Genomic DNA, 21,441 nt, shown 5'->3' on the forward strand with positions numbered 1-21,441 from the left:
ATTTATTTGTTGAAAGCATGATGAGTTGTTTTGTATTATTCTTAATATTATTATTTTTATATATACACGTTGAAAAAGCCTAAAAACTTTACTCTGAGATATTAAACTTTAAACACTTAATTATTACTGAAGAAAGTCATTTCTCTTTTTTTTATCCCCATAATTTCAATATGGAATATTATTTTTCTTTTAAAATAAGACATTATATTTATCCGCTGGTCAACAGACTGTTTAACTTCCAGCTGCTGTCTTTATTTAGGCTTTTCAGACAAACATTAATTACTGAGTGTCTCTGGAAATATGGATCAGTTCAGTCGAAACAAACAGGTAACGGGTATTTAGGATTGTAACACCTGGGATATTTTTCCTTTGGGACGACAACTTAATATTGCACTATTATATTCTATTTTATTTGTATTTACTTTTTGATCTGTTTTATGGGAAATGAAGCTCAGTGCAAGTTCAACCAGGAAGAACGTCCTTCCTCATTCATTCACTATGTCTATGTTACTACTCTCTCTCCTCTCAATAAGTGATCGGGGGCGTCACTCCCCAGCTTAAACAATCACTTCGTTCCCTTTTTAAATCTGCTCCCCCCTCTGACAGCTGTCATTTCAGGTGACACGACGTAACCCTCCTCCACCCCCTTTCACCTCCTGTCCCTCTGAATCCAGGGTCAAGCTAAGCCCCTCCCCTTCAGACCGAACCTAACCATCCATACACCACCACCAGGGTCAAGCTAAGCCACTCCCCTTCAGACCGACCCCAACTATCCATTCACCACCACCACGGTCAAGCTAAGCCACTCCCCTTCAGACCGAACCCAACTACCCATTCACCACCACCAGGGTCAAGCTAAGCCACTCCCCTTCAGACCGAACCCAACTATCCATTCACCACCACCACGGTCAAGCTAAGCCACTCCCCTTCAGACCGAACCCAACTACCCATTCACCACCACCAGGGTCAAGCTAAGCCGATCCCCTTCAGACCGACCCCAACTATCCATTCTCCACCACCAGGGTCAAGCTAAGCCACTCCCCTTCAGACCGAACCCAACTATCCATTCACCACCACCACGGTCAAGCTAAGCCACTCCCCTTCAGACCGAACCCAACCATCCATTCACCACCACCAGGGTCAAGCTAAGCCACTCCCCTTCAGACCGAACCCAACTACCCATTCACCACCACCACCACCAGGGTCAAGCTAAGCCCTCCCCTTCAGACCGACCCCAACTATCCATTCACCACCACCAGGGTCAAGCTAAGCCACTCCCCTTCAGACCGAACCCAACTATCCATTCACCACCACCAGGGTTAAGCTAAGCCCCTCCCCTTCAGACCGACCCCAACTATCCATTCACCACCACCAGGGTTAAGCTAAGCCCCTCCCCTTCAGACCGACCCCAACTATCCATTCACCACCACCAGGGTCAAGCTAAGCCACTCCCCTTCAGACCAAACCCAACTATCCATTCACCACCACCAGGGTCAAGCTAAGCCACTCCCCTTCAGACCGACCCCAACTATCCATTCACCACCACCAGGGTCTAGACCCCGGGGGGTTTCATCGGATCTGTTCTCCCCTCCCGAATGATACTCCTGCACAACGGGGCCTAATCGCCAAAACTCCATTACATTCATTTGTGCATTCCTGGCAATAAATATGTATTCTTACATCAACACCGTCTCTCCGGATTGAAATTGTGTTGCGCTGTTGGAGGAGCCTGTGACCTCAGAGTTTCATTGTCATATCTACACTATAGCTATGTACACATGACAATAAAAGCCTTGAAAGTTTGAGAAGTTGGTTTAAGGTCAACAAACAAACAGCAGCTGAGTGGACTTTGGAGCAGCAGGTGAGGAAAGCTGTGAAGCTGTTTCATAAATAAAAGGTTTATCAGCAGCAGGTGGGACTCACCTGTCCTCAGAGACGTCGTCTGGGACATCCCGGGGAAGTGAGTGAACTCCCAGGGCGGCTCCATCATCAGGTTGTCAAAGATCTGACCGCAAAGTAAAATAATAATCACATTTTTGTTAGTATTTTCTAACAGTTATGCCATATAGACAAAATATGACAGACACATATTAATAATAATGTGTAAACAATAATTCATTTTAAATAAACATAGTACAAATAAATAAAAATTATATAAAATAAGGTAAAAGATGTGTTTTTTGCAGAAGATGACTTTCAATATTGTATTATGTTATTTTGATTCACTTTTCTGCTAACGAGTTTACCTGAGTGGAGGTGTGCAGGTAGTGGTCGTCTGCAGCCATGGTGTCTGCAGGGCAAAGGTCAAACAATTACACCCGCAACGTTTAGAAACACAGGGGGAATACAAAGTCTATGAATAACCATAATAATAATAATGCAAGCGTTACCCTTCATATATTTTGCATTTATAATCATTCATGGATTCTTTCTTTGATTAATAATAGCGTTTTTTTACATTGTATTCCTACTATTATTTAAATTGTATTATTCATGTACTTTTGAAATCTATTTATTTATTATTATTTTTAAAAAAGTACTTTTAAATGTTTAACCATCCTTAACTTGAGTGAAAAAATTTTTTTTCAATAAATAAACAATAACAATTATTATGTATTTAATAAATAACTCCTCGGAGACTTGTTGCTGCTTGGCACCGCGCGTTCCCGCAGTTGCACATGAACGCGCCTGTGTGACTTGTGCTAGCTCTCTGGCTAACAGTTAGCAACACAACGTCACTGTTTTTGTTGTTTGTGTCGTTAAATCGAGCATTTATAAATCAAAATGTGATTTAAAGTTAACAAATCTACAAAAGGGACTCAAGTTCAGTAACTGTTTGAGTGTCTGATTCGTGTTGCAGAATATCCTGAATGGGGCTAACAGGCTAACAGGCTTTTCACTTTTTAAATGGGTAATTCCGATGGAAATAAACACTTAATACTAGATTTAAAAATGCCGAATTCACAAGTGGATGTCAATTAAACCATATATATCTATATTTCTGATGTAAGACATTGTTGTATTTTCTGGCGAGAAACTAAACTCTAAGTCCTAATTTTTAACACATAGTTTGGTGTGACTTCCTGAAGCTACCGGGCTAATCAGGAAGTGGTGCAGCACAACAAAGCACTGTGGTAACGAGTCACGGTTAAATTAAAGAAGTAATTCTGATTTAAATAAACACTTAATACTAGATTTAAACAAGCCGAATTCACAAGTGGATATCATATATACGATAAATATATATTTCTGATGTAAGACATTACTGCATTTGCTTAGGGAGAAATACAACTTTAATTTCTCCTTTTTAACACAAAGTTTGGTGAAACGTAACACCAAACTCAGTTAATAATTTTCCAAGTTTAAAATTATATTTCACTTTTCACATCAGAAACTCTAGCTCAAAAACAGAAATGAGTACATTTCATAATCAGGTAGATCTTGTCTTTAATTCAGCGTGTGTAAAATCAACATTTTACCGAAGTTTAAATAAAAACTTCAGCATTTTCCACACTGTCTTTTGCAGATCGCGGAAGGAAATCCAGCAAACGAAGGTATAGTCACATTAAAGTAAGAGATAACGATAAAAAATAGACACTTCATACTTTATTTATACAAGCCGAATTCACAAGTAGCCGTCACATAAAACATAATTATCTTTATTTTTGGTGTAAGACATGCTTGCATTTGCTGGGGACAAATACAACTTTAAATTCTTATTACAGTTTGGTGTGACTTCCCTAAAGCCTAACAGCTAATTGGGAGCTTCAAGAGAAATCAACTTGAATTTACTATAAGATTAAAGAGTATTAGTAAATAAGAACTCAGAACTTTTTATTTGGTAGAAGTTTAGCAAAATCACAACTCTACAAAGGAAAACACTTGAGTCTTCTGAGGTTAAACGTTAAATAAACACTAAATACTAGATTTAAACAAGCCGAATTCACGAGTGGATGTCATATATACCATAGATATCTTTATTGATTGTGTAGGACATTCTTGAATTTGCTAGAGACAAAGTAAACTTACATTTCTCATTTTTAACACAGAGTTTGGTTTGACTCCCTGAAGCTACCTGGCTAATCAGGAAGTGGTGGAGCACAACAAAGCACTATTTTAACGGGTCACGGTTACATTAAATAAGTAATTCTGATTTAAAGAAACACTAAGTATTACGTTTAAACAAGCCGAATTCACAAAGGGATGTCTAATATACCATAAATGTATGTACTGTTGATGTAACACATTCCTGCATTTGCTGGGGAGAAATACATTATTCATTTCTCATTTTTAACATAGAGTTTGGTTTCTCCCTGAAGTCACCTGGCTAATAAGGAAGTGGTGAAGCACAACAAAGCACAGTTGTAACGGGTCACGGTTACATTCAAGGAGATCAATGCAAACACACAGCTGTGATATAATAAAGTGATTAATTAGTCTTACCTGGTTATCTCGGTCAGGTGAATAGTCGGATTCTCAACATGCACTATGGGTGACACTTCACTGAAGTTAACTTTATTTGCTCATGATTTCGCCATGCTGGAACCACAGGATCCATTTGGTTTAATTGTAGTGCGTCATGACGTCATTAGCGCCAATGGAGAGAAATGGTTTTTAATCCGAGAGAATAAAAGCAGGTGTTGTTTAATCCTGAGAAAGATCAGGTAAATCCTGCAGGTGAAGTTTGTCTCTCTCTGTTTCACAAAGTTGATTTCCTTCCCCACTGGAAATTCCCCGTGACGTTAAGAGAGGAGGAGAAACGAGAGGAAGTCTCACTCTGAGGGGGAAATCAAATAAATGTTACAGTTTAAATTATATTTGTGGGTCAAATATGTTTTGACTAACAATTAATTCGCTTTGGTGTTCAATATAAACTCAGTGAGAAAAAATAACTGAATTTTGCAAACATTTAAGTAATATAAAGTATAGAATATTATAGTATAGTAATATACAATGGATGCATGGATGGATGGATGGATAGAGGGGAGGGGGCTCCTTATTTTCATTTAAAGTAACAGACAGAGAATCAGCACTTTGGAAACAGGGCTGAAACAGAGGGGATTATGGGTAATGCTGCAATGACATGTTTGGTGTTTCAGCCAATCAGAGACAGGCTCTGGATATATCTAAGGCCTGTGATATATTGATGAAGAACAATAGGAACCTTTAAATCTGATTTATTGACATGTTGGGTTGTCATTTGAAAGGATGTACACTTTCTAAAAACACGGTAAGAAAAGTGTCGCAAAAAAATCAAAAAACCAAAATAACAATAGAATAATAAAACCTCACTCTGAACCAAAAAATATAAATCTTCCTCTTAGATTTTCAATCAGAATCTGATTCTTTGTACGAAACAAAAACAAAATATGTTAACGTTTACTGTGGAAATTAAATGGATTTTTCAATCTCAGAACAGGAACCGAACAGCTGTTAAAGGTCCCCTATGATACTGTTTCTCATCAATATATCACAGGTCTCAGATATATCCAGAGCCTGTCTCTGATTGGCTGAAACACCGAACAGATCATTGCAGCATTACCCATAATCCCCTCTGTTTCAGCCCTGTTTCCAAAGTGCTGATTCTCTGTCTGTTACTTTAGAATGAAAATAATGAGCCCCTCCCCACGCCCCTCTGAGAGACATTTGGTTACAAAGAACTCAATAGGCGCTTTTACACCAAGCACTTTGCCGTACTTAGTTCATGAGAACTCTTTAGTTCTCATGAACTAAGTACGGATCGCGTTCACACCGGAATAAGTCCCTGGGATAGGATTAGTCAAATGAAGCCGCTGACGTAAATTCTTCTGCTTTGGGTTTACTGGGTGTTTGTGTTGCCATAAATTAGTCTCTCTGCGTTGGTGCGCTGGGCTAATGCTAATGCTAATAATGCTAATGCGAGGATAATAAAATGGCGGCTTCACAAAACATTTTGGGAGTTTTACGGGGCGTGGTTTGCAATCCGCCCAGCCAATCAGAAATGGGAACCTTTTTCTCCCATGAAAGAACCTTTCCACCCACTTTTTAGTCCCTGCTAGAGAGCAGGGACAGCCAAGAGCGTCATCTCACGCCTAGACTACTGCAACTCCCTCCTGGCTGGTCTACCTGCATGTGCCATCCGACCTCTGCAGCTCATCCAGAATGCAGCGGCTCGTCTGGTCTTCAACCTTCCTAACTGTTCCCACACCACGCCGCTCCTCCGCTCCCTTCACTGGCTTCCAGTAACTGCTAGAATCCACTTCAAGACACTGGTACTTGCGTACCATGCTGTGAATGGATCTGGCCCTTCCTACATCCAGGACATGGTTAAACCGTACACCCCAGCACGTGCACTCCGCTCTGCATCAGCCAAACAGCTCGCTGCACCCGCACTGCGAGGGGGACCCAAGTTCCCATCAGCAGAAACACGTGGGTTTGCTATCCTGGCTCCAAAATGGTGGAATGAGCTCCCCATTGAAATCAGGACAGCAGAAAGCTTACACATCTTCTTCAGACTGAAAACTCATCTCTTTGGACTCCACTTCCAGAGATAGAATTACTAACAAAGCACTTATATACCAATAAAGGGCTGGCTTATCTAGAGCCAGTTGAGTAGCACTTGAAATGATGGGCTCTATGAAACCTGATGAACTTATATGATTCTGTTTTCTTCAAGTTTGTATTTTGTTGGTCTAACGCACTTATTGTAATTCTCTCTGGATAACAGCCTCAGCTAAATGTGATGTGATGTAATAATGATGTAGAAGAGACATGAAGAGAGGATATAATCTGCAGAGTGACGCCTCTTTCTCTCTTTACTCCATCTTTGTTTTAGTCTGACTCTTTGACCTTCTGCCCCCTGCTGGTCAGGGTTTGTATTTTTAAATCATTTTAGCTGATGATGCATTTTGCATAGAGAATGCTCAGGGAGTGACTTTTATACTTACTTATTTAGTAATGTGAGCCCTATAATAAGTTCATTATGTTAATTCCTTTCTTTTCTAACTTATAACATAAATAATAAAGAATGTTTACATGTTGTTAGTTGTACGTCTATCATCATGTAAACGGACCTCGCCTTGTTTGCATGATGCTGGGACAGAACAAACACATCCCAAACTGGCATCAATGATAAAGTAGAAGTTATCTGATCTCATTATAAAGTGTAACTGCAAAATTGAGGAAAACATCCCCATTTACCCGCCATGAAATCATCTGATCTGATAAAGAACTCTATTGTAGAAGAAATCAGGCAATTATCTAATGTTGTACTAAAACAAAACCAGGAGAATGATCGAAATCATAATATAATACAAGCACCAAAAGTATTCATAAGGCATACAAATAAATAATGTATTTTTATAATTATAGCTGCATTTATTAATGTAATACTTTAATGATGCAGCCCATTAATTAAAGAGTTCATTCTAACTACTATATACGTAAAGTTAAAATAATACATCAACATTTTTACTTTTTGTATTATTCTGAAAATGCAAAGTTAGAGGCTTGATTATGTTTTTTGGTGTGTCACTGTGTAACCCTCGCGCTCCTATTGGCTAGCGCTCTTAACACATTGTCCGTGATAGGCTAAGGGGTGGGACATCTCTAAGCTGGTCGACCAATCACAATTTAAACAAGAAATTTGACAGAAACCAAGTTGTCTTTTGTTCTTAGACAGTCTTTAGTTTATTCTGATTGAACACATATAAGAATCAGTTATTTAAACGTATATATATATATTTACTTTTAGTTGTTACAACATTCATAATAACCTGAACGTCACGTCTAATAGCATCTAGAAAACAATTAGTGCAATTTACAGATAAAACTTTACAGTTGACACAAACAGCTTCTGTCTGCAAAAATATACATTTCATCTATTCAAGAAAACTTCAGGAAGTAAAAGTGAACCAAAGTTACAGCAACGTAAAGGTTGAGATGGCACCTGGAGGCACGTTAGCACACACACACACACACACACACACACACACACACACACACACACACACACACACACACACACACACACACACACACACACACACACACACACACACACACACACACACACACACACACACACACACACACACACACACACACACACACACACACACACACACGTGAGGCACGTTAAAGCACATTTTTAACATTCAGCAACAGATAACAGAAAGCCGTTTTATGGCAGCGACGCGGGGCGAGAAAAATACATTTCCAAATATTTGTTTTGGATGAATCTACACGACACCGTATCGGGCCTTTGCAGGAAGACAACTCAAATTAAAATTGTCTTCAACAGGAAAAGAAACATCAAAATTCTCCAGTCCAAAAATGTGAAAATTCTCAATCTCAATTTTTTCTTGTAAATGTATAATGTCCTCAAACCAGAAAGTATTCAAGTCTTTTCCCAATAAATGGTGGATTAATACGCTTACCTTCGTGTCTTTATATGTTCAAAGTATTACTCCAAATGTATTCATTTTGACTTTATTTGACCTACAATGGCCGTCATATACTGTCATAAATATTCTACTCTGAGGATTCTGCAGAATGCTTCCAGTTTGATGGAGCCAGAAAAAACTAAGAGTTATTTGATAATAATATTATAAACTCTAGATGTTTTATTTGTGCGCTGTTTGAGCTTTTTCAACATTTCTTTCCCTGACACTTCTCCTCGAGGCAACGGGCGTGATCATCTTTTCAGACAGAAATGTGGCTGTTTTTTGACAAAATGTCCAAATTTGATGTTTTTCTAAATAAGTAGTTTTTTGGTCTGAGGACGAGAGGCTGCCGGATGTTCATCCTTTAACTCATTAACTCTTATATTCCTGCAAATCAGAGAATCTGTTTTCAGGTTCATTTCAATTGAATTCAAAATGGCAGAGAACGTGAATTTCTTGTACATTTTAGTTTGGAGTCATAATATAATGTTACAGAGCCCAATGTGTTATTTTCATATCCTGTGCAAACAAATAAAAAAAACAGTTTTTAAGTATGAATTCATATTTTCATGATGTTTTGATGCTGTGTGTAAAAACCTACGATCTATGAGCACCATCCTTATTTTCTAATGTTATTAGACGAATCAAATAGTGTAAAAAAGTTCTTAAATGTTGACATCTACAAAATGTATTTGCAAATAGATTTTTATAGCCATTTACGGTGCGTCCACACGGCAGCGTGCGTTGAAGCTTGCTGGTGGGCGTGTCTGGCGTGCGACCAACAACCAATCACATTAACCTCCCGCCACGGACACACAAGTATGATTGGCTAGAGCTTGTACTGGCATATGATTTGATCCGTCGAGGCTTGAAAAGTTGAACTTTTCTCAACGCGAAGGAACCACAATGCAGTTCGGCAAAACGTGACGCCTGTGGTGCAGTGGGGTAGTGCGTTGGTGTTGGGATCAGGGGAGCACAGGTTCAAACCCCACTGCAGTCAGCATGTCGTTGTGTCCCTGAGACACTTCCCCCCAAAGTGCTCCTGTGGGGATTGTCCACAGTACTGAGTATGGAAGTCGCTTTGGATAAAAGCGACTAACATGTGACATGTGATGTGATGTAACATCTAATGTGACGTCACCCCATTGAAAGGGAAAGCAACGCACGCTGCCGTGTGGACGGGCCGTATCTGAAACTACTCTTTAATTGAATTGCTTTTTCCTATATTTGCACACATGTTATACACCATTATTAAATGCATACCCAAATAGATTTAAACGTCCTTGAAATGATTTTCATTGAAATTAAGCCGAAATAAAGTTTATTCTAAAATAAATTAAGAATAATTTGGCAAATGATGAGCAGGAATATAACATAAGGTAATAGTTTAAAAGATATGAAACCATCAGCTCTGGTTCTTAGTGTGAATGAAAGGATGTTTAACACGGCTGTAAATTCACAACACTAGTAACACACTGCTTCTATGTGCACACACTACACAGTGTTTCACTCCACAGTCAATGAAACCAACAGGTAATGCCACTGATGACGGATCCAGCTTCATCCAAAGCATCGGTGTGAGGCTGAAGTCAAACACAGAACTATAACGAACCTTCTAGCACCGGAGAAACACCAAAATGATCCAGTTAACACAGATCTCAGGTTAAAAACACCTATCGACCAAAGCACAGTGATTTCATACTGCTGTCAGATCCCTCGTCTTTAAATCTGTGTTTCTTCACTTAAAGCAACTCTAGGAATGTGTGCGAAGTTCCTCTTTCATTAAAACCTGCTGTAAGTGTCTTTAAGTGTAAACCGGCAGCTGAAGCTCGTCTTGAGGAGAAGTCCTAGTGGCAGCTAAATCAACAATAACAGCGAAAATCTAACAATGTACAAGGGGCTGTCTTATAACAAAATATGATCATTATTGGGTGCCTGTCGATGTTATTTTAGTCCTTTCAACTAATTTATTCTGAAGTTTTTTTAATAAATCGTTCCTAAATTCTGCAATTTTACCCTCAAATTGCAAATAAATCCTTTAAAATAACTAATAATGAGATCAATATAATCCTACTCCGTCTTGTTAGTAAGTTATTAATGTGTTGCCTTATATTATTTTTGAATGACAAGCTAAGTTATGTTTTATAGCTTGCTAACTAGCCTACAAGCTAACTAGCTCTTCAAGCTAGCGATGTTTCTTGTCACTCTAGCTAGTCATTTAGCTTACTTCTTAGCAAGTGTGTAGTTCTAACATTGAGTTTGAACCTTTAAGTTAATCTATATTCTTAGTTTACAATATTCTTCTCCAAAAAATGTATTGAATTTTGATTTAATTCAGTTTTTTACAAGCTAGCATGACTCATCATAATCAGCTTTTTAAAATATTTTTTCTGATGCTATCTGTAAACACATGAAGTGGCACATTATCTCTGCACATTTTTCTAATTCTTATTCTCCATTTTCTTTACAAATGAAGTATTATTTTGGCATACAAGCAGGCTAGCTAGCTGTAAACGCAAACAGGCTAGTAACGGCACTTTAATGCAGCTAGTAATAGAGCTACTTTTCAAGCTAACATCACAATCATGGGGTTTCATTCTTGTCCATACTCCTAATTTCTCTCTATGATATGTACTTTATTTTAAATGTGTTGCGACAAGCTAGTTAGCTACCAGCTTGCTAATGTAGCTAGTTGTCTAGGTATGTTCTGGTGCTACCTGTAATGTATTTGACTCAGTCTTGACGGCACATTGTGTCCCCAGTTTTTGTAAATACCTTCACAAATTATGCTCTTTTTTTGGCACACTAGAAAGCTTTCTAGTTAACATTTACCCGCTTGAAAGCTAGTGATGGCGCTGTAATGCTAGTTGTCTTGAATAGCTAGCTTTCTGGCAAGTTCCGGCCTTTTTGCAAACATTGACACGATTTTGTTCATTTCTAAGAAGGCAAGCTTTCTGTTCTAAACATTTAAGGATTTATAAAACCATTTTGGCCATTATAAATAATGAATAGCAGAGATTTTTCTAATTGAAGTTCAGAGTTTGTTCCTTAAAAACTCAGCTATAAGCCTCAACAAGCTAGCTGCTATCTGAGAAGATGGGAAGAAGAGATAGTCAGTCAAACATCACCGCTGTTTACTGAAAACATCCCGTACAGCAGTTTGTATCGTAGCAACAACACCCACTTAACGTAAACTCATTTATTAATCGTGTTTAACAAGCTACTTTTAGCTAACGCTGTAGCACGCTATCCAATTGTGTTTTTAAGCAATTTTTTGGACTGTGAAATACCAGCACTCGTTTTTAATAATACCAAATATCTTTGAAGAAAATTGTTCGGCTAAAGTCGCTAACTTGGTCACTTTGATATTAATCACTTAGCCATAGCTTATGCTATTCAAATAATACTGTGATCTCCATCTGGTGAGTATCTACATTTGAGTGAAAAGCAGACCGTGATAATGAAGCTGCCAGATCTTCAAATCCACATATATATAAGATATATTATTCTGTGCTCACAAGTTATTAATGAACAGTAGAGCCAGGCATAAGGGTGAACAATGAGGGGAGATGATTTGTATTTTAAATTCCAGAAAAGTCAAAAGTCATGACAAAGTTGCTATATGCTAACGCTAGTAGTCTGGATTTATTCGCATCTAAATCTGACTTTATTATCAACATTTAGCAAAATAATAAGTTTCTTCTTCTCATTTTTTATTCTTAATACTTTTCCACATCACAAAGTGTGTGCCAAGTCATTTTTATAACAAGATGATGAGGAAATAAACCCAATTTCCTTTTAGTCCTAACAATAGTCAGTGTTGTTGCTGAAATACAAACTGTGCTTCTCCCACAGCTCCAACTGATCTGACTTTTATTTTTAATATGTTACGCCCTGAAGCTGCACACATGTTTGATTCTGCTTATTCGCTTTTAAAGAGCTTCACTAAAACATGAAATTGATCTGAAACCAGCATCACTAAAGGATTTCAGGCAGCAGCAGCAGCAGAAGGAGAAGAAAGCCAGCTCAGTCTCCAGCAGAGATTTGTGGTTTAGATTAACATTATGTTGTTACAGCTTCGTACAGAAACTGCCTGTCAGTCTCTGCAGTTATAATACATAATCTGTAATATAGCTGCACCTTATTATCACAACTAAATAACAATAGACTCCTACTTACTGTACATACAGTCACACCTGGACAGAAACTCCTTAAATAGATGAATTTTGACCGACTCTTTGAAGCTTATCCATACTGAGGAATTGTCAACTATGCAGACGCTTTTAAAGTCTATTAATAACTCTTGTGTTTTAAGTAAGAAAGTTAATTTAAGCTGCTGAATATGAGAAGTGCATAGTCAGCAGGATGTAGTTAAACCTTCGGGACTTCCTGTCGCCGTCTGCAGGCTGTAAATCACAGCAAGAACCAAAATGGCCGCCCAGTTGCAGCAGGAAGCCTGTTACAGGCAGGAAACTGATCTCCGGGGGGGGGGGGGGGTCAGTGTGCTGCGTCTCTGGAGGACGGGCTTTCAGAGCGTCCGTCCTTCGAGGCGGAGGATTTCTTCTGCTTCTGTTTGGATTTCCTCAGCATCCTGACCTGAGGACACAGGAATCCAGGAAGCATTACAAAAAACTACAAAAACATATACTAAACTAAATTTAAACTACAGGTGACACACACACACACAAACGTTGGGAGTAATGTGATAAATGCAGTGAATTAATCTAGTAAAGATTAAGTAGGGTTTGACTTTGAAAGATAAATATAAGACCAATATATTACCTTGCAGATTAACACGCATCACAAGATAAGTCTTAATAGCCTCTAATGTAAAATGCAACACACCAAATAACAGATGACAAATTACTTCACGTCACCACGCTAAGCTAAAGGAGGCTAATGTTGGGCTATAAAGGAACTACAGCACGGTCACATGACTTCACCTCACCACCGATAAGCTAAAGGAGGCTAATGTTGGGCTATAAAGGAACTACAGCACGGTCACATGACTTCACGTCACCACCGCTAAGCTAAAGGAGGCTAATGTTGGGCTATAAAGGAACTACAGCACGGTCACATGACTTCACGTCACCACCGCTAAGCTAAAGGAGGCTAACGTTGGGCTCTAAAGGAACTACAACACGGTCACATGACTTCACGTCACCACCGCTAAGCTAAAGGTGGCTAATGTTGGGCTATAAAGGAACTACAGCACGGTCACATGACTTCACGTCACCACCGCTAAGCTAAAGGAGGCTAACGTTGGGCTCTAAAGGAACTACAGCACGGTCACATGACTTCACGTCACCACGGCTAAGCTAAAGGAGGCTAATGTTGGGCTATAAAGGAACTACAGCACGGTCACATGACTTCACGTCACCACCGCTAAGCTAAAGGTGGCTAATGTTGGGCTATAAAGGAACTACAGCACGGTCACATGACTTCACGTCACCACCGCTAAGCTAAAGGAGGCTAATGTTGGGCTATAGAGGAACTACGGGGGCCCTGCAGGGTCAAACCTTGGGTCCGGCTGCAGAGATGATGATGTGTCCTGGCGGCTGGATCCACGGCTCCCCGTCCACCTGCACCGGGATCGGTTTACTGACCGTCAGCCGGATGTAATTCCCCTGAGCAATACGGATCCCTGAACGCAACCCACTCTGCACCTGGCCCTGCACACACACACGCAAAAATATTAACAATCTAATAATGTTGTTTATATAATAATATAACATGTATGGAGGCCATTTTCTGCAGAATTAGTACTTTTGCACACTTTTGAACAGGATTTTAAATGCAGGATTTGATGGACTTACGTTTGGCATTATTGTAAGGGTACATTGCTTAATTGTGTGTGTGTGTGTGTGTGTGTGTGTGTGTGTGTGTGTGTATCTCACCATGTGCACAACCCCTGTGACCCCGACGACCTCCAGCAGCCCGTCGTCGATCCTCGGTTTCCCGTAGCGACTGTCGACCTCCGACCCCCAGAGGTCAGCACCTGAACCCCAACTGCACACACAAAACAAGTTAAAATACTTATAAAGTACAAAATCGAAATACAAATATTGCAATTAGTGCCAAACTGTGTGTGTGTGTGTGTGTGTGTGTGTGTGTGTGTGTGTGTGTGTGTGTGTGTGTGTGTGTGTGTGTGTGTGAGAATGAGCGTGTAAGACCCTATTTACACGGGAACGTTTGCGTTTACGCACCGTATGTGTTTTCAACAAAGTCTTCCGTTCAGACGCATTCGATTCATTAACGTGTCCGTTCACACGAGACCGCTGGAAATGCTGGAAATGCTGTAGTACATATGCCGGGCCTGTAAGTGGCGCTGCTGCCGCCACAAAATACACCAAAAGCAGCGAAGAAGACCCCGGAGGATGGTTGCCATGGTTGCCCTTCTGTTTATTCTCCGCGGTGGACGGCGTGTTCTCCTGCTGTATCTCTCCGGTAGCCCACCAGCAGATGACAAACACCCACCTCTCCGCCTCTTCCAAGGAACGAGGGGACCGTGCAGCGGAGTTTCAGTTAGATTTTTTTTCGCCGGTCAACATGTCCGTTAAAGTTGAAATCTTCCGGACAAAATTAGAAAAGTGCCGGTCAAAGGTCTTCTTTGTTATTTATTGAGCTTTAAAACAAATTGATAACAACTCTATATAATAATATAAGAATAATGAACGGAGTCTCTCTTTTCCTCCCCCTCTTCTGAGAGCCCAGCAGCTGATCTGTGGGGAGAGGGAGACGTGGGGAGAGGGAGGCGTGAGGAGATGGAGGCGTGGGGAGAGGGAGACGTGGGGAGAAGGAGGCGTGGGGAGACGTGGGGAGAGGGAGGCATGGGGAGAGGGAGACGTGGGGAGAGGGAGACGTGGGGAGAGGGAGGCGTGGGGAGAGGGAGGCGTGGGGAGAGGGAGACGTGGGGGGAGGGAGGCGTTGGGAGAGGGAAAAGTGGGGAGAGGGAGGCGTGGGGAGAGGGAGACGTGGGGGGAGGGAGGCGTGGGGAGAGGGAGGCGTGGGGGGAGGGAGGCGGGGCTATTTCATTGTTATCAGGAAATGATAGTATAGAAGCGTACACACGGAGCCGTTTGACCCCCAGAGCGCTCCGTTTGCAAATCTATCCACCTTGGGACCCGTTATCGTTTGCGGGGTCTGTTTCTGTAAACGAAAAGGCTACGCAAGAGAAACTATGCGGAACCCGTTTCGTCCTCGTGTAAACGGGGTCTGAGTGTGTGTAATTAAATATTCATGTGATTGAGTGTTATTGATCTGTCAGACTGATCGACTGCTGCTGTCACACACTCTGTAATCAAAGACTTGCTGTTGGACAGCTGTCTGATCAGTGTGTGTGTGTGTGTGTGTGTGTGTGTGTGTGTGTGTGTGTGTGTGTGTGTGTGTGTGTGTGTGTGTGTGTGTGTGTGGTACCTGGGTATATTGAGGAAGATGAGCCCCTCGATGTTGGGCAGCTGGACCTCCTGAGCGTCGACCTGCAGTTTCAGTTCTTTGTGGAGACTTCGGCTGCAGCTGATCTTCTGCAGACCCACTTTCACATACACACCTTTATTATGGAACCTGGGGGGGGGGGGGGGGGGGGGGGGCATGCAGGGGTTATTTACAATAGACATGTCCCGCTCTGGATAAAGTTATATATTAAATGATATTGATGATAGAAACCTGCTGGTGAATTTGTCCGGCTCGTCCTCGCGGGCCTGGTGGAAGTCGAGGCTCAGCTCGGCGTCGATGCCCAGACCGAAGTAGTTGTTCATCTGAACAATCTGAGAGAAACAGAGACAGGGCATCAAGGTAAAGTGAGACAAATATTTTAAAAGTGTGCTTTCATTCTAAAAAAAAAAGACTAAAAAATCAATTTGATATAAAAAAAAATACAAGAATAAAATTAATTAAACTATTCAAGCTTTAACCATTTTCAAAATTGCAGACCAAATTAAAACGTATTTTTCCTTTCAAAATAAAAATGTTTTCAATATAAATATTCACAGTCATAGGGCTATATGTATTAAGTATTACATCACATTGCATTTAGCTGACGCTTTTATCCAAAGCGACTTACAATAAGTGCATTCGACCAGGAAGATACAACCTTGAAGAAAACAGAATCATATAAGTACATCAGGTTTCATAGAGCCAAACATTTCAAGTGCTACTCAACTGGCTTTAGATCAGCCAGCCCTTTATTGGTATATAAGTGCTTTGTTAGTAATTCTATCTCTGGAAGTGGAGTCCAAAGAGATGAGTTTTCAGTCTGAAGAAGATGTGTAAGCTTTCTGCTGTCCTGATTTCAATGGGGAGCTCATTCCACCATTTTGGAGCCAGGATAGCAAACCCACGTGTTTTTGCTGACGGGAACTTGGGTCCCCCTCGCAGTGCGGGTGCAGCGAGCTCTTTGGCTGATGCAGAGCGGAGTGCACGTGCTGGGGTGTACGGTTTAACCATGTCCTGGATGTAGGAAGGGCCAGATCCATTCGCAGCATGGTACGCAAGTACCAGAGTCTTGAAGTGGATTCTAGCAGTTACTGGAAGCCAGTGAAGGGAGCGGAGGAGCGGTGTGGTGTGGGAGAATTTGGGAAGGTTGAAGACCAGACGAGCCGCTGCATTCTGGATGAGCTGCAGAGGTCGGATGGCACATGCAGGTAGACCAGCCAGGAGGGAGTTGCAGTAGTCTAGGCGTGAGATGACGAGAGCCTGGACCAGAATCTGCGCTGATGTCTGGGTCAGCTGGGGACGTATCCTCCTGATGTTGTAAAGCGTGTACCTGCAGCAGCGGGTTGTAGCAGCGATGTTTGCAGTGAAGGACAGTTTGTTATCTAGGACCACACCCAGATTCCTTGCAGTCTGAGTCGGGGAAACAACAGAGGTGCCGATGTTGATTGTTAGGTCAAGAGTGGGACAATCTTTTCCCAGAAGGAAAAGCAGTTCAGTCTTGTCAAGGTTGAGCTTGAGGTGATGAGCAGACATCCACCGAGAGATGTCTGCTAGGCAAGCAGAGATGTGTGCGACGACCTGGGTCTCTGAGCGGGGAAAGGACAGAATGAGTTGGGTGTCGTCAGCGTAGCAGTGGTATGAAAAACCATGTGGGCTAATGACAGACCCGAGGGAGTTTGTGTACAAGGAGAAGAGGAGGGGACCAAGGACAGAGCCCTGAGGGACCCCTGTAGTTAATTGACAAGGGTCGGACTCGGACCCTCTCCAAGTAACCCTGTAGGTGCGGTCGTTGAGGTATGAGGTGAGGAGGGAAAGTGCAGAGCCTGAAACTCCAAGTTCTTGGAGAGTGCGAAGGAGGATCTGATGGTTCACCGTGTCGAATGCAGCAGACAGGTCCAGAAGGATGATGACAGAGGAGAGGGAGGCTGCTTTAGCAGTGTGCAGTTCGTCAGAGACAGCAAGGAGAGCAGTTTCTGTTGAGTGACCTGCCTTGAAACCAGACTGGTGCGGATCCAGAAGGTTGTTCTGATGGAGATAACAGGAGAGTTTATCACTTTAATAATGAATACTGACCTTGGGGGGCTCCAGGAAGCTGTGAGCGTCCTCAGAGAAGTGCTGAGCGTCCAGCAGGATGGTCCATCGGTCCATCAGAACCTCCTCAGCCTCGTCCACTGACACCAGGATGTGAGGGGGGTCCTCCCCGCTGTAACCTGAGCCCCAACGAAGCACCCGGGCCAGGTCGTTACCTACAAGGTTCAAGGCTTTGATTGTCATGTGTTCAGAGCTACATCCGAAGATCTGAGGGCACCGGCTCCTCCCACAGAGCAACACAATACAAAGAATACACACACACACACACACACACACACACACACACACACACACACACACACACACACACACACACACACACACACACACACACACACACACACACACACACACACACACACACACACACACACACACACACACACACACACACACACACACACACACACACACACACACACACACACACACACACACACACACACACACACACACACACACACACACACACACACACACACACACACACACAATCTCTCCCCTCACATACAAACACACACACACACACACACACACACACACACACACACACACACACACACACACTTTTTTCCTCGATAAATATGACTCTTTTTGTTATTGAGGGTAATAAACTCTGTAGGTGTTACGCCCTCACCTGTCCCCAGAGGAACGATGCCGATGGGGGGTTCCCTGCAGACCAGCTTGTGTCTCACGGCTTCCAGGACCCCCAGCACCCAGCCGATGGTCCCGTCCCCCCCGCAGACCAGCACCCGAAACCTGGGGACCTCCCTGAACGTGTGCAGACTGCAGAAGAAGAGATTTGATGACATATAACAGAAGAAGAGACGTCTGTAATCAAAGTCTGTAACTTCATTTTATGAATAATTGACTGTATGTAAAATGATATGATGACTATTTAAATAATAATAATAATACGTTTATTTAGCACCTTTCACAGGACTATAATTCACAAAGTTCTTCTCAAGAAAGAACAAAAGGTAGCTAGGTAGCTGGTAGGTAGGTAAGTACGTAGGTAGGCACGTAGGTAGGTACGTAGGTAGGTAGGTAGGTAGGTAGGTAGGTAGGTAGGTAGGTAGGTAGGGAGGTAGGTAGGTAGGTAGGTAGGTAGGTAGGTAGGTAGGTAGGTAGGTAGGTAGGTAGGGAGGTAGGGAGGGAGGTAGGTAAGTACGTAGGTAAGTACGTAGGTAGGTACGTAGGTAGGTAGGTAGGTAGGTAGGTAGGTAGGTAGGTAGGTAGGGAGGTAGGGAGGTAGGTAGGTAGGTAGGTAGGTAGGTAAGTACGTAGGTAAGTACGTAGGTAGGTACGTAGGTAGGTAGGTAGGTAGGTAGGTAGGTAGGTAGGTAGGTAGGTAGGTAGGTAGGGAGGTAGGGAGGTAGGGAGGTAGGTAGGTACAGATTATATAAATGTATGCAGCTCAGCGTCCTCTCTGAATAAACAGGGGGGGGGTCATGCAGAGTAATTATTTTACTATATTATTTACCATAAATACAACAAAAGATTAGCAGGTTAGACCCAGCACTAAAATCATTTTCTGTCTGAATTGTAAAAATAAATACATGAATGTGTATTGGGGGTCATGAAAGGAACAGACACCAGAACACATCACACACATCTCGAGTAGAAACTAAAGCCAATGTAAAAACAGTCTCAAGTCCCTCCAGGTAGATTTCATCATAAACTGAACTGGTAATCTTAGAAGGTAAAATATATTTAGTAGGAACTAAATCACACTTAAATTTTAGGGCTGTACCCGAATATCCGAATATTTGGTCGTTGGCCTACTATTCGGTTTTCAATTTCGTTATTCGGATATTCTTTTTTTTTCATTTGTCCTAAATGTATGCTATCAATAAAGGCGAATTGCCACATTCTTATACTATATTTATACTTTTTCATTGCATAGTTAAAATGCGGAAATATATACATTCTCAGCTTGGGCGCCTGACATCGCTTTCACTCACAGTGTCACGAACGTCACGCTTCACTTTGCTTCACACACCTGAAAACTGAAAAGACTTCAGCTGTCCGGGACCATTTTAAATCTGACGACGATGAGACGAAGGCAGTGTGCCAAATATACAATATGAAACTGGCCCACCACGGCGGCTCAACAACTATGAAGTCACCTGCATGCTGTGAGTAGTAGCCTAGCTTAGCTTAGCTGTTGTCCAGTTGCCATGGTGAAGCCGCTTTATCCGCCGTTCAAACAGTAACGTTACACGTGACAGAAATGCGCCGAATATTCGCTGCTGATTACTACCGAATATCCAGAGCCCGAAAAATGGTATTCGGGACGGCCCTATTATATTTACTTTTATTTTTTTAAAGAAATTAAATGCATTGCGTAAATTCTTTGGACAAATATAGAGTGTGTTTGATTCAGGTGTGTTTGATTCAGGTGTGTCTGATCTCAGGTGTGTTTGATCTCCGGTGTGTCTGATCTCAGGTGTGTTTTTGATTCAGGTGTGTCTGATCTCAGGTGTGTTTGATTCAGGTGTGTCTGATTCGGGTGTGTTTGATCTCAGGTGTGTCTGATCTCAGGTGTGTCTGATCTCAGGTGTGTTTGATCTCAGGTGTGTTTGATTCAGGTGTGTCTGATTCGGGTGTGTTTGATTCGGGTGTGTTTGATCTCAGGTGTGTTTGATTCAGATGTGTCTGATCTCAGGTGTGTTTGATTCAGGTGTGTCTGATTCGGGTGTGTTTGATTCGGGTGTGTTTGATCTCAGGTGTGTTTGATTCAGGTGTGTCTGATCTCAGGTGTGTTTGATCTCCGGTGTGTCTCATCTCAGGTGTGTCTGATTCAGGTGTGTTTGATTCAGATGTGTCTGATCTCAGGTGTGTCTGATCTCAGGTGTGTCTGATCTCAGGTGTGTTTGATCTCAGGTGTGTTTGATTCAGATGTGTCTGATCTCAGGTGTGTTTGATTCAGGTGTGTCTGATTCGGGTGTGTTTGATTCGGGTGTGTTTGATCTCAGGTGTGTTTGATTCAGGTGTGTCTGATCTCAGGTGTGTTTGATCTCCGGTGTGTCTGATCTCAGGTGTGTTTGATTCAGGTGTGTCTGATCTCAGGTGTGTTTGATTCAGGTGTGTCTGATTCAGGTGTGTCTGATTCGGGTGTGTTTGATTCGGGTGTGTTTGATCTCAGGTGTGTCTGATTCAGATGTGTCTGATCTCAGGTGTGTTTGATTCAGGTGTGTCTGATCTCAGGTGTGTCTGATCTCAGGTGTGTTTGATTCAGGTGTGTCTGATTCAGGTGTGTCTGATTCGGGTGTGTTTGATTCGGGTGTGTTTGATCTCAGGTGTGTTTGATTCAGATGTGTCTGATCTCAGGTGTGTTTGATTCAGGTGTGTCTGATTCGGGTGTGTTTGATTCGGGTGTGTTTGATCTCAGGTGTGTTTGATTCAGGTGTGTCTGATCTCAGGTGTGTTTGATCTCCGGTGTGTCTGATCTCAGGTGTGTTTTTGATTCAGGTGTGTCTGATCTCAGGTG

The 21,441-nt window shown here is 41.9% G+C and overlaps 2 protein-coding genes across 2 annotated transcripts in view; both read right to left on the reverse strand.

Annotated features, from left to right (window-relative positions):
- LOC307027619 (nuclear factor NF-kappa-B p105 subunit-like) overlaps positions 1-4,743 on the reverse strand; it is a 40,193-nt gene extending 35,450 nt beyond the window's left edge. The window contains exons 1-3 of the mRNA XM_079695903.1: positions 4,444-4,743; positions 2,247-2,290; positions 1,924-2,005 (exon numbers count right to left, since the gene is read on the reverse strand). Of these exons, the coding sequence (XP_079552029.1) occupies positions 1,924-2,005; positions 2,247-2,285 (121 nt within the window). The 5' untranslated portion in view covers positions 2,286-2,290; positions 4,444-4,743. The remainder of the gene's footprint in view (positions 1-1,923; positions 2,006-2,246; positions 2,291-4,443) is intronic.
- Positions 4,744-7,639: 2,896 nt separating this feature from the next.
- The window catches only part of LOC307027618 (diacylglycerol kinase theta-like), an 18,335-nt gene continuing 4,533 nt past the window's right edge, over positions 7,640-21,441 (reverse strand). The window contains exons 7-13 of the mRNA XM_079695902.1: positions 18,586-18,734; positions 17,931-18,103; positions 16,089-16,189; positions 15,840-15,986; positions 14,321-14,432; positions 13,943-14,095; positions 7,640-13,019 (exon numbers count right to left, since the gene is read on the reverse strand). Coding sequence (XP_079552028.1) covers positions 12,921-13,019; positions 13,943-14,095; positions 14,321-14,432; positions 15,840-15,986; positions 16,089-16,189; positions 17,931-18,103; positions 18,586-18,734 — 934 coding nt within the window. The 3' untranslated portion in view covers positions 7,640-12,920. The remainder of the gene's footprint in view (positions 13,020-13,942; positions 14,096-14,320; positions 14,433-15,839; positions 15,987-16,088; positions 16,190-17,930; positions 18,104-18,585; positions 18,735-21,441) is intronic.

Source organism: Notothenia rossii (genome assembly GCF_949606895.1).
Source record: "Notothenia rossii genome assembly, contig: scaffold_251, whole genome shotgun sequence".
NCBI classification, from domain to species: Eukaryota; Metazoa; Chordata; class Actinopteri; order Perciformes; family Nototheniidae; genus Notothenia; species Notothenia rossii.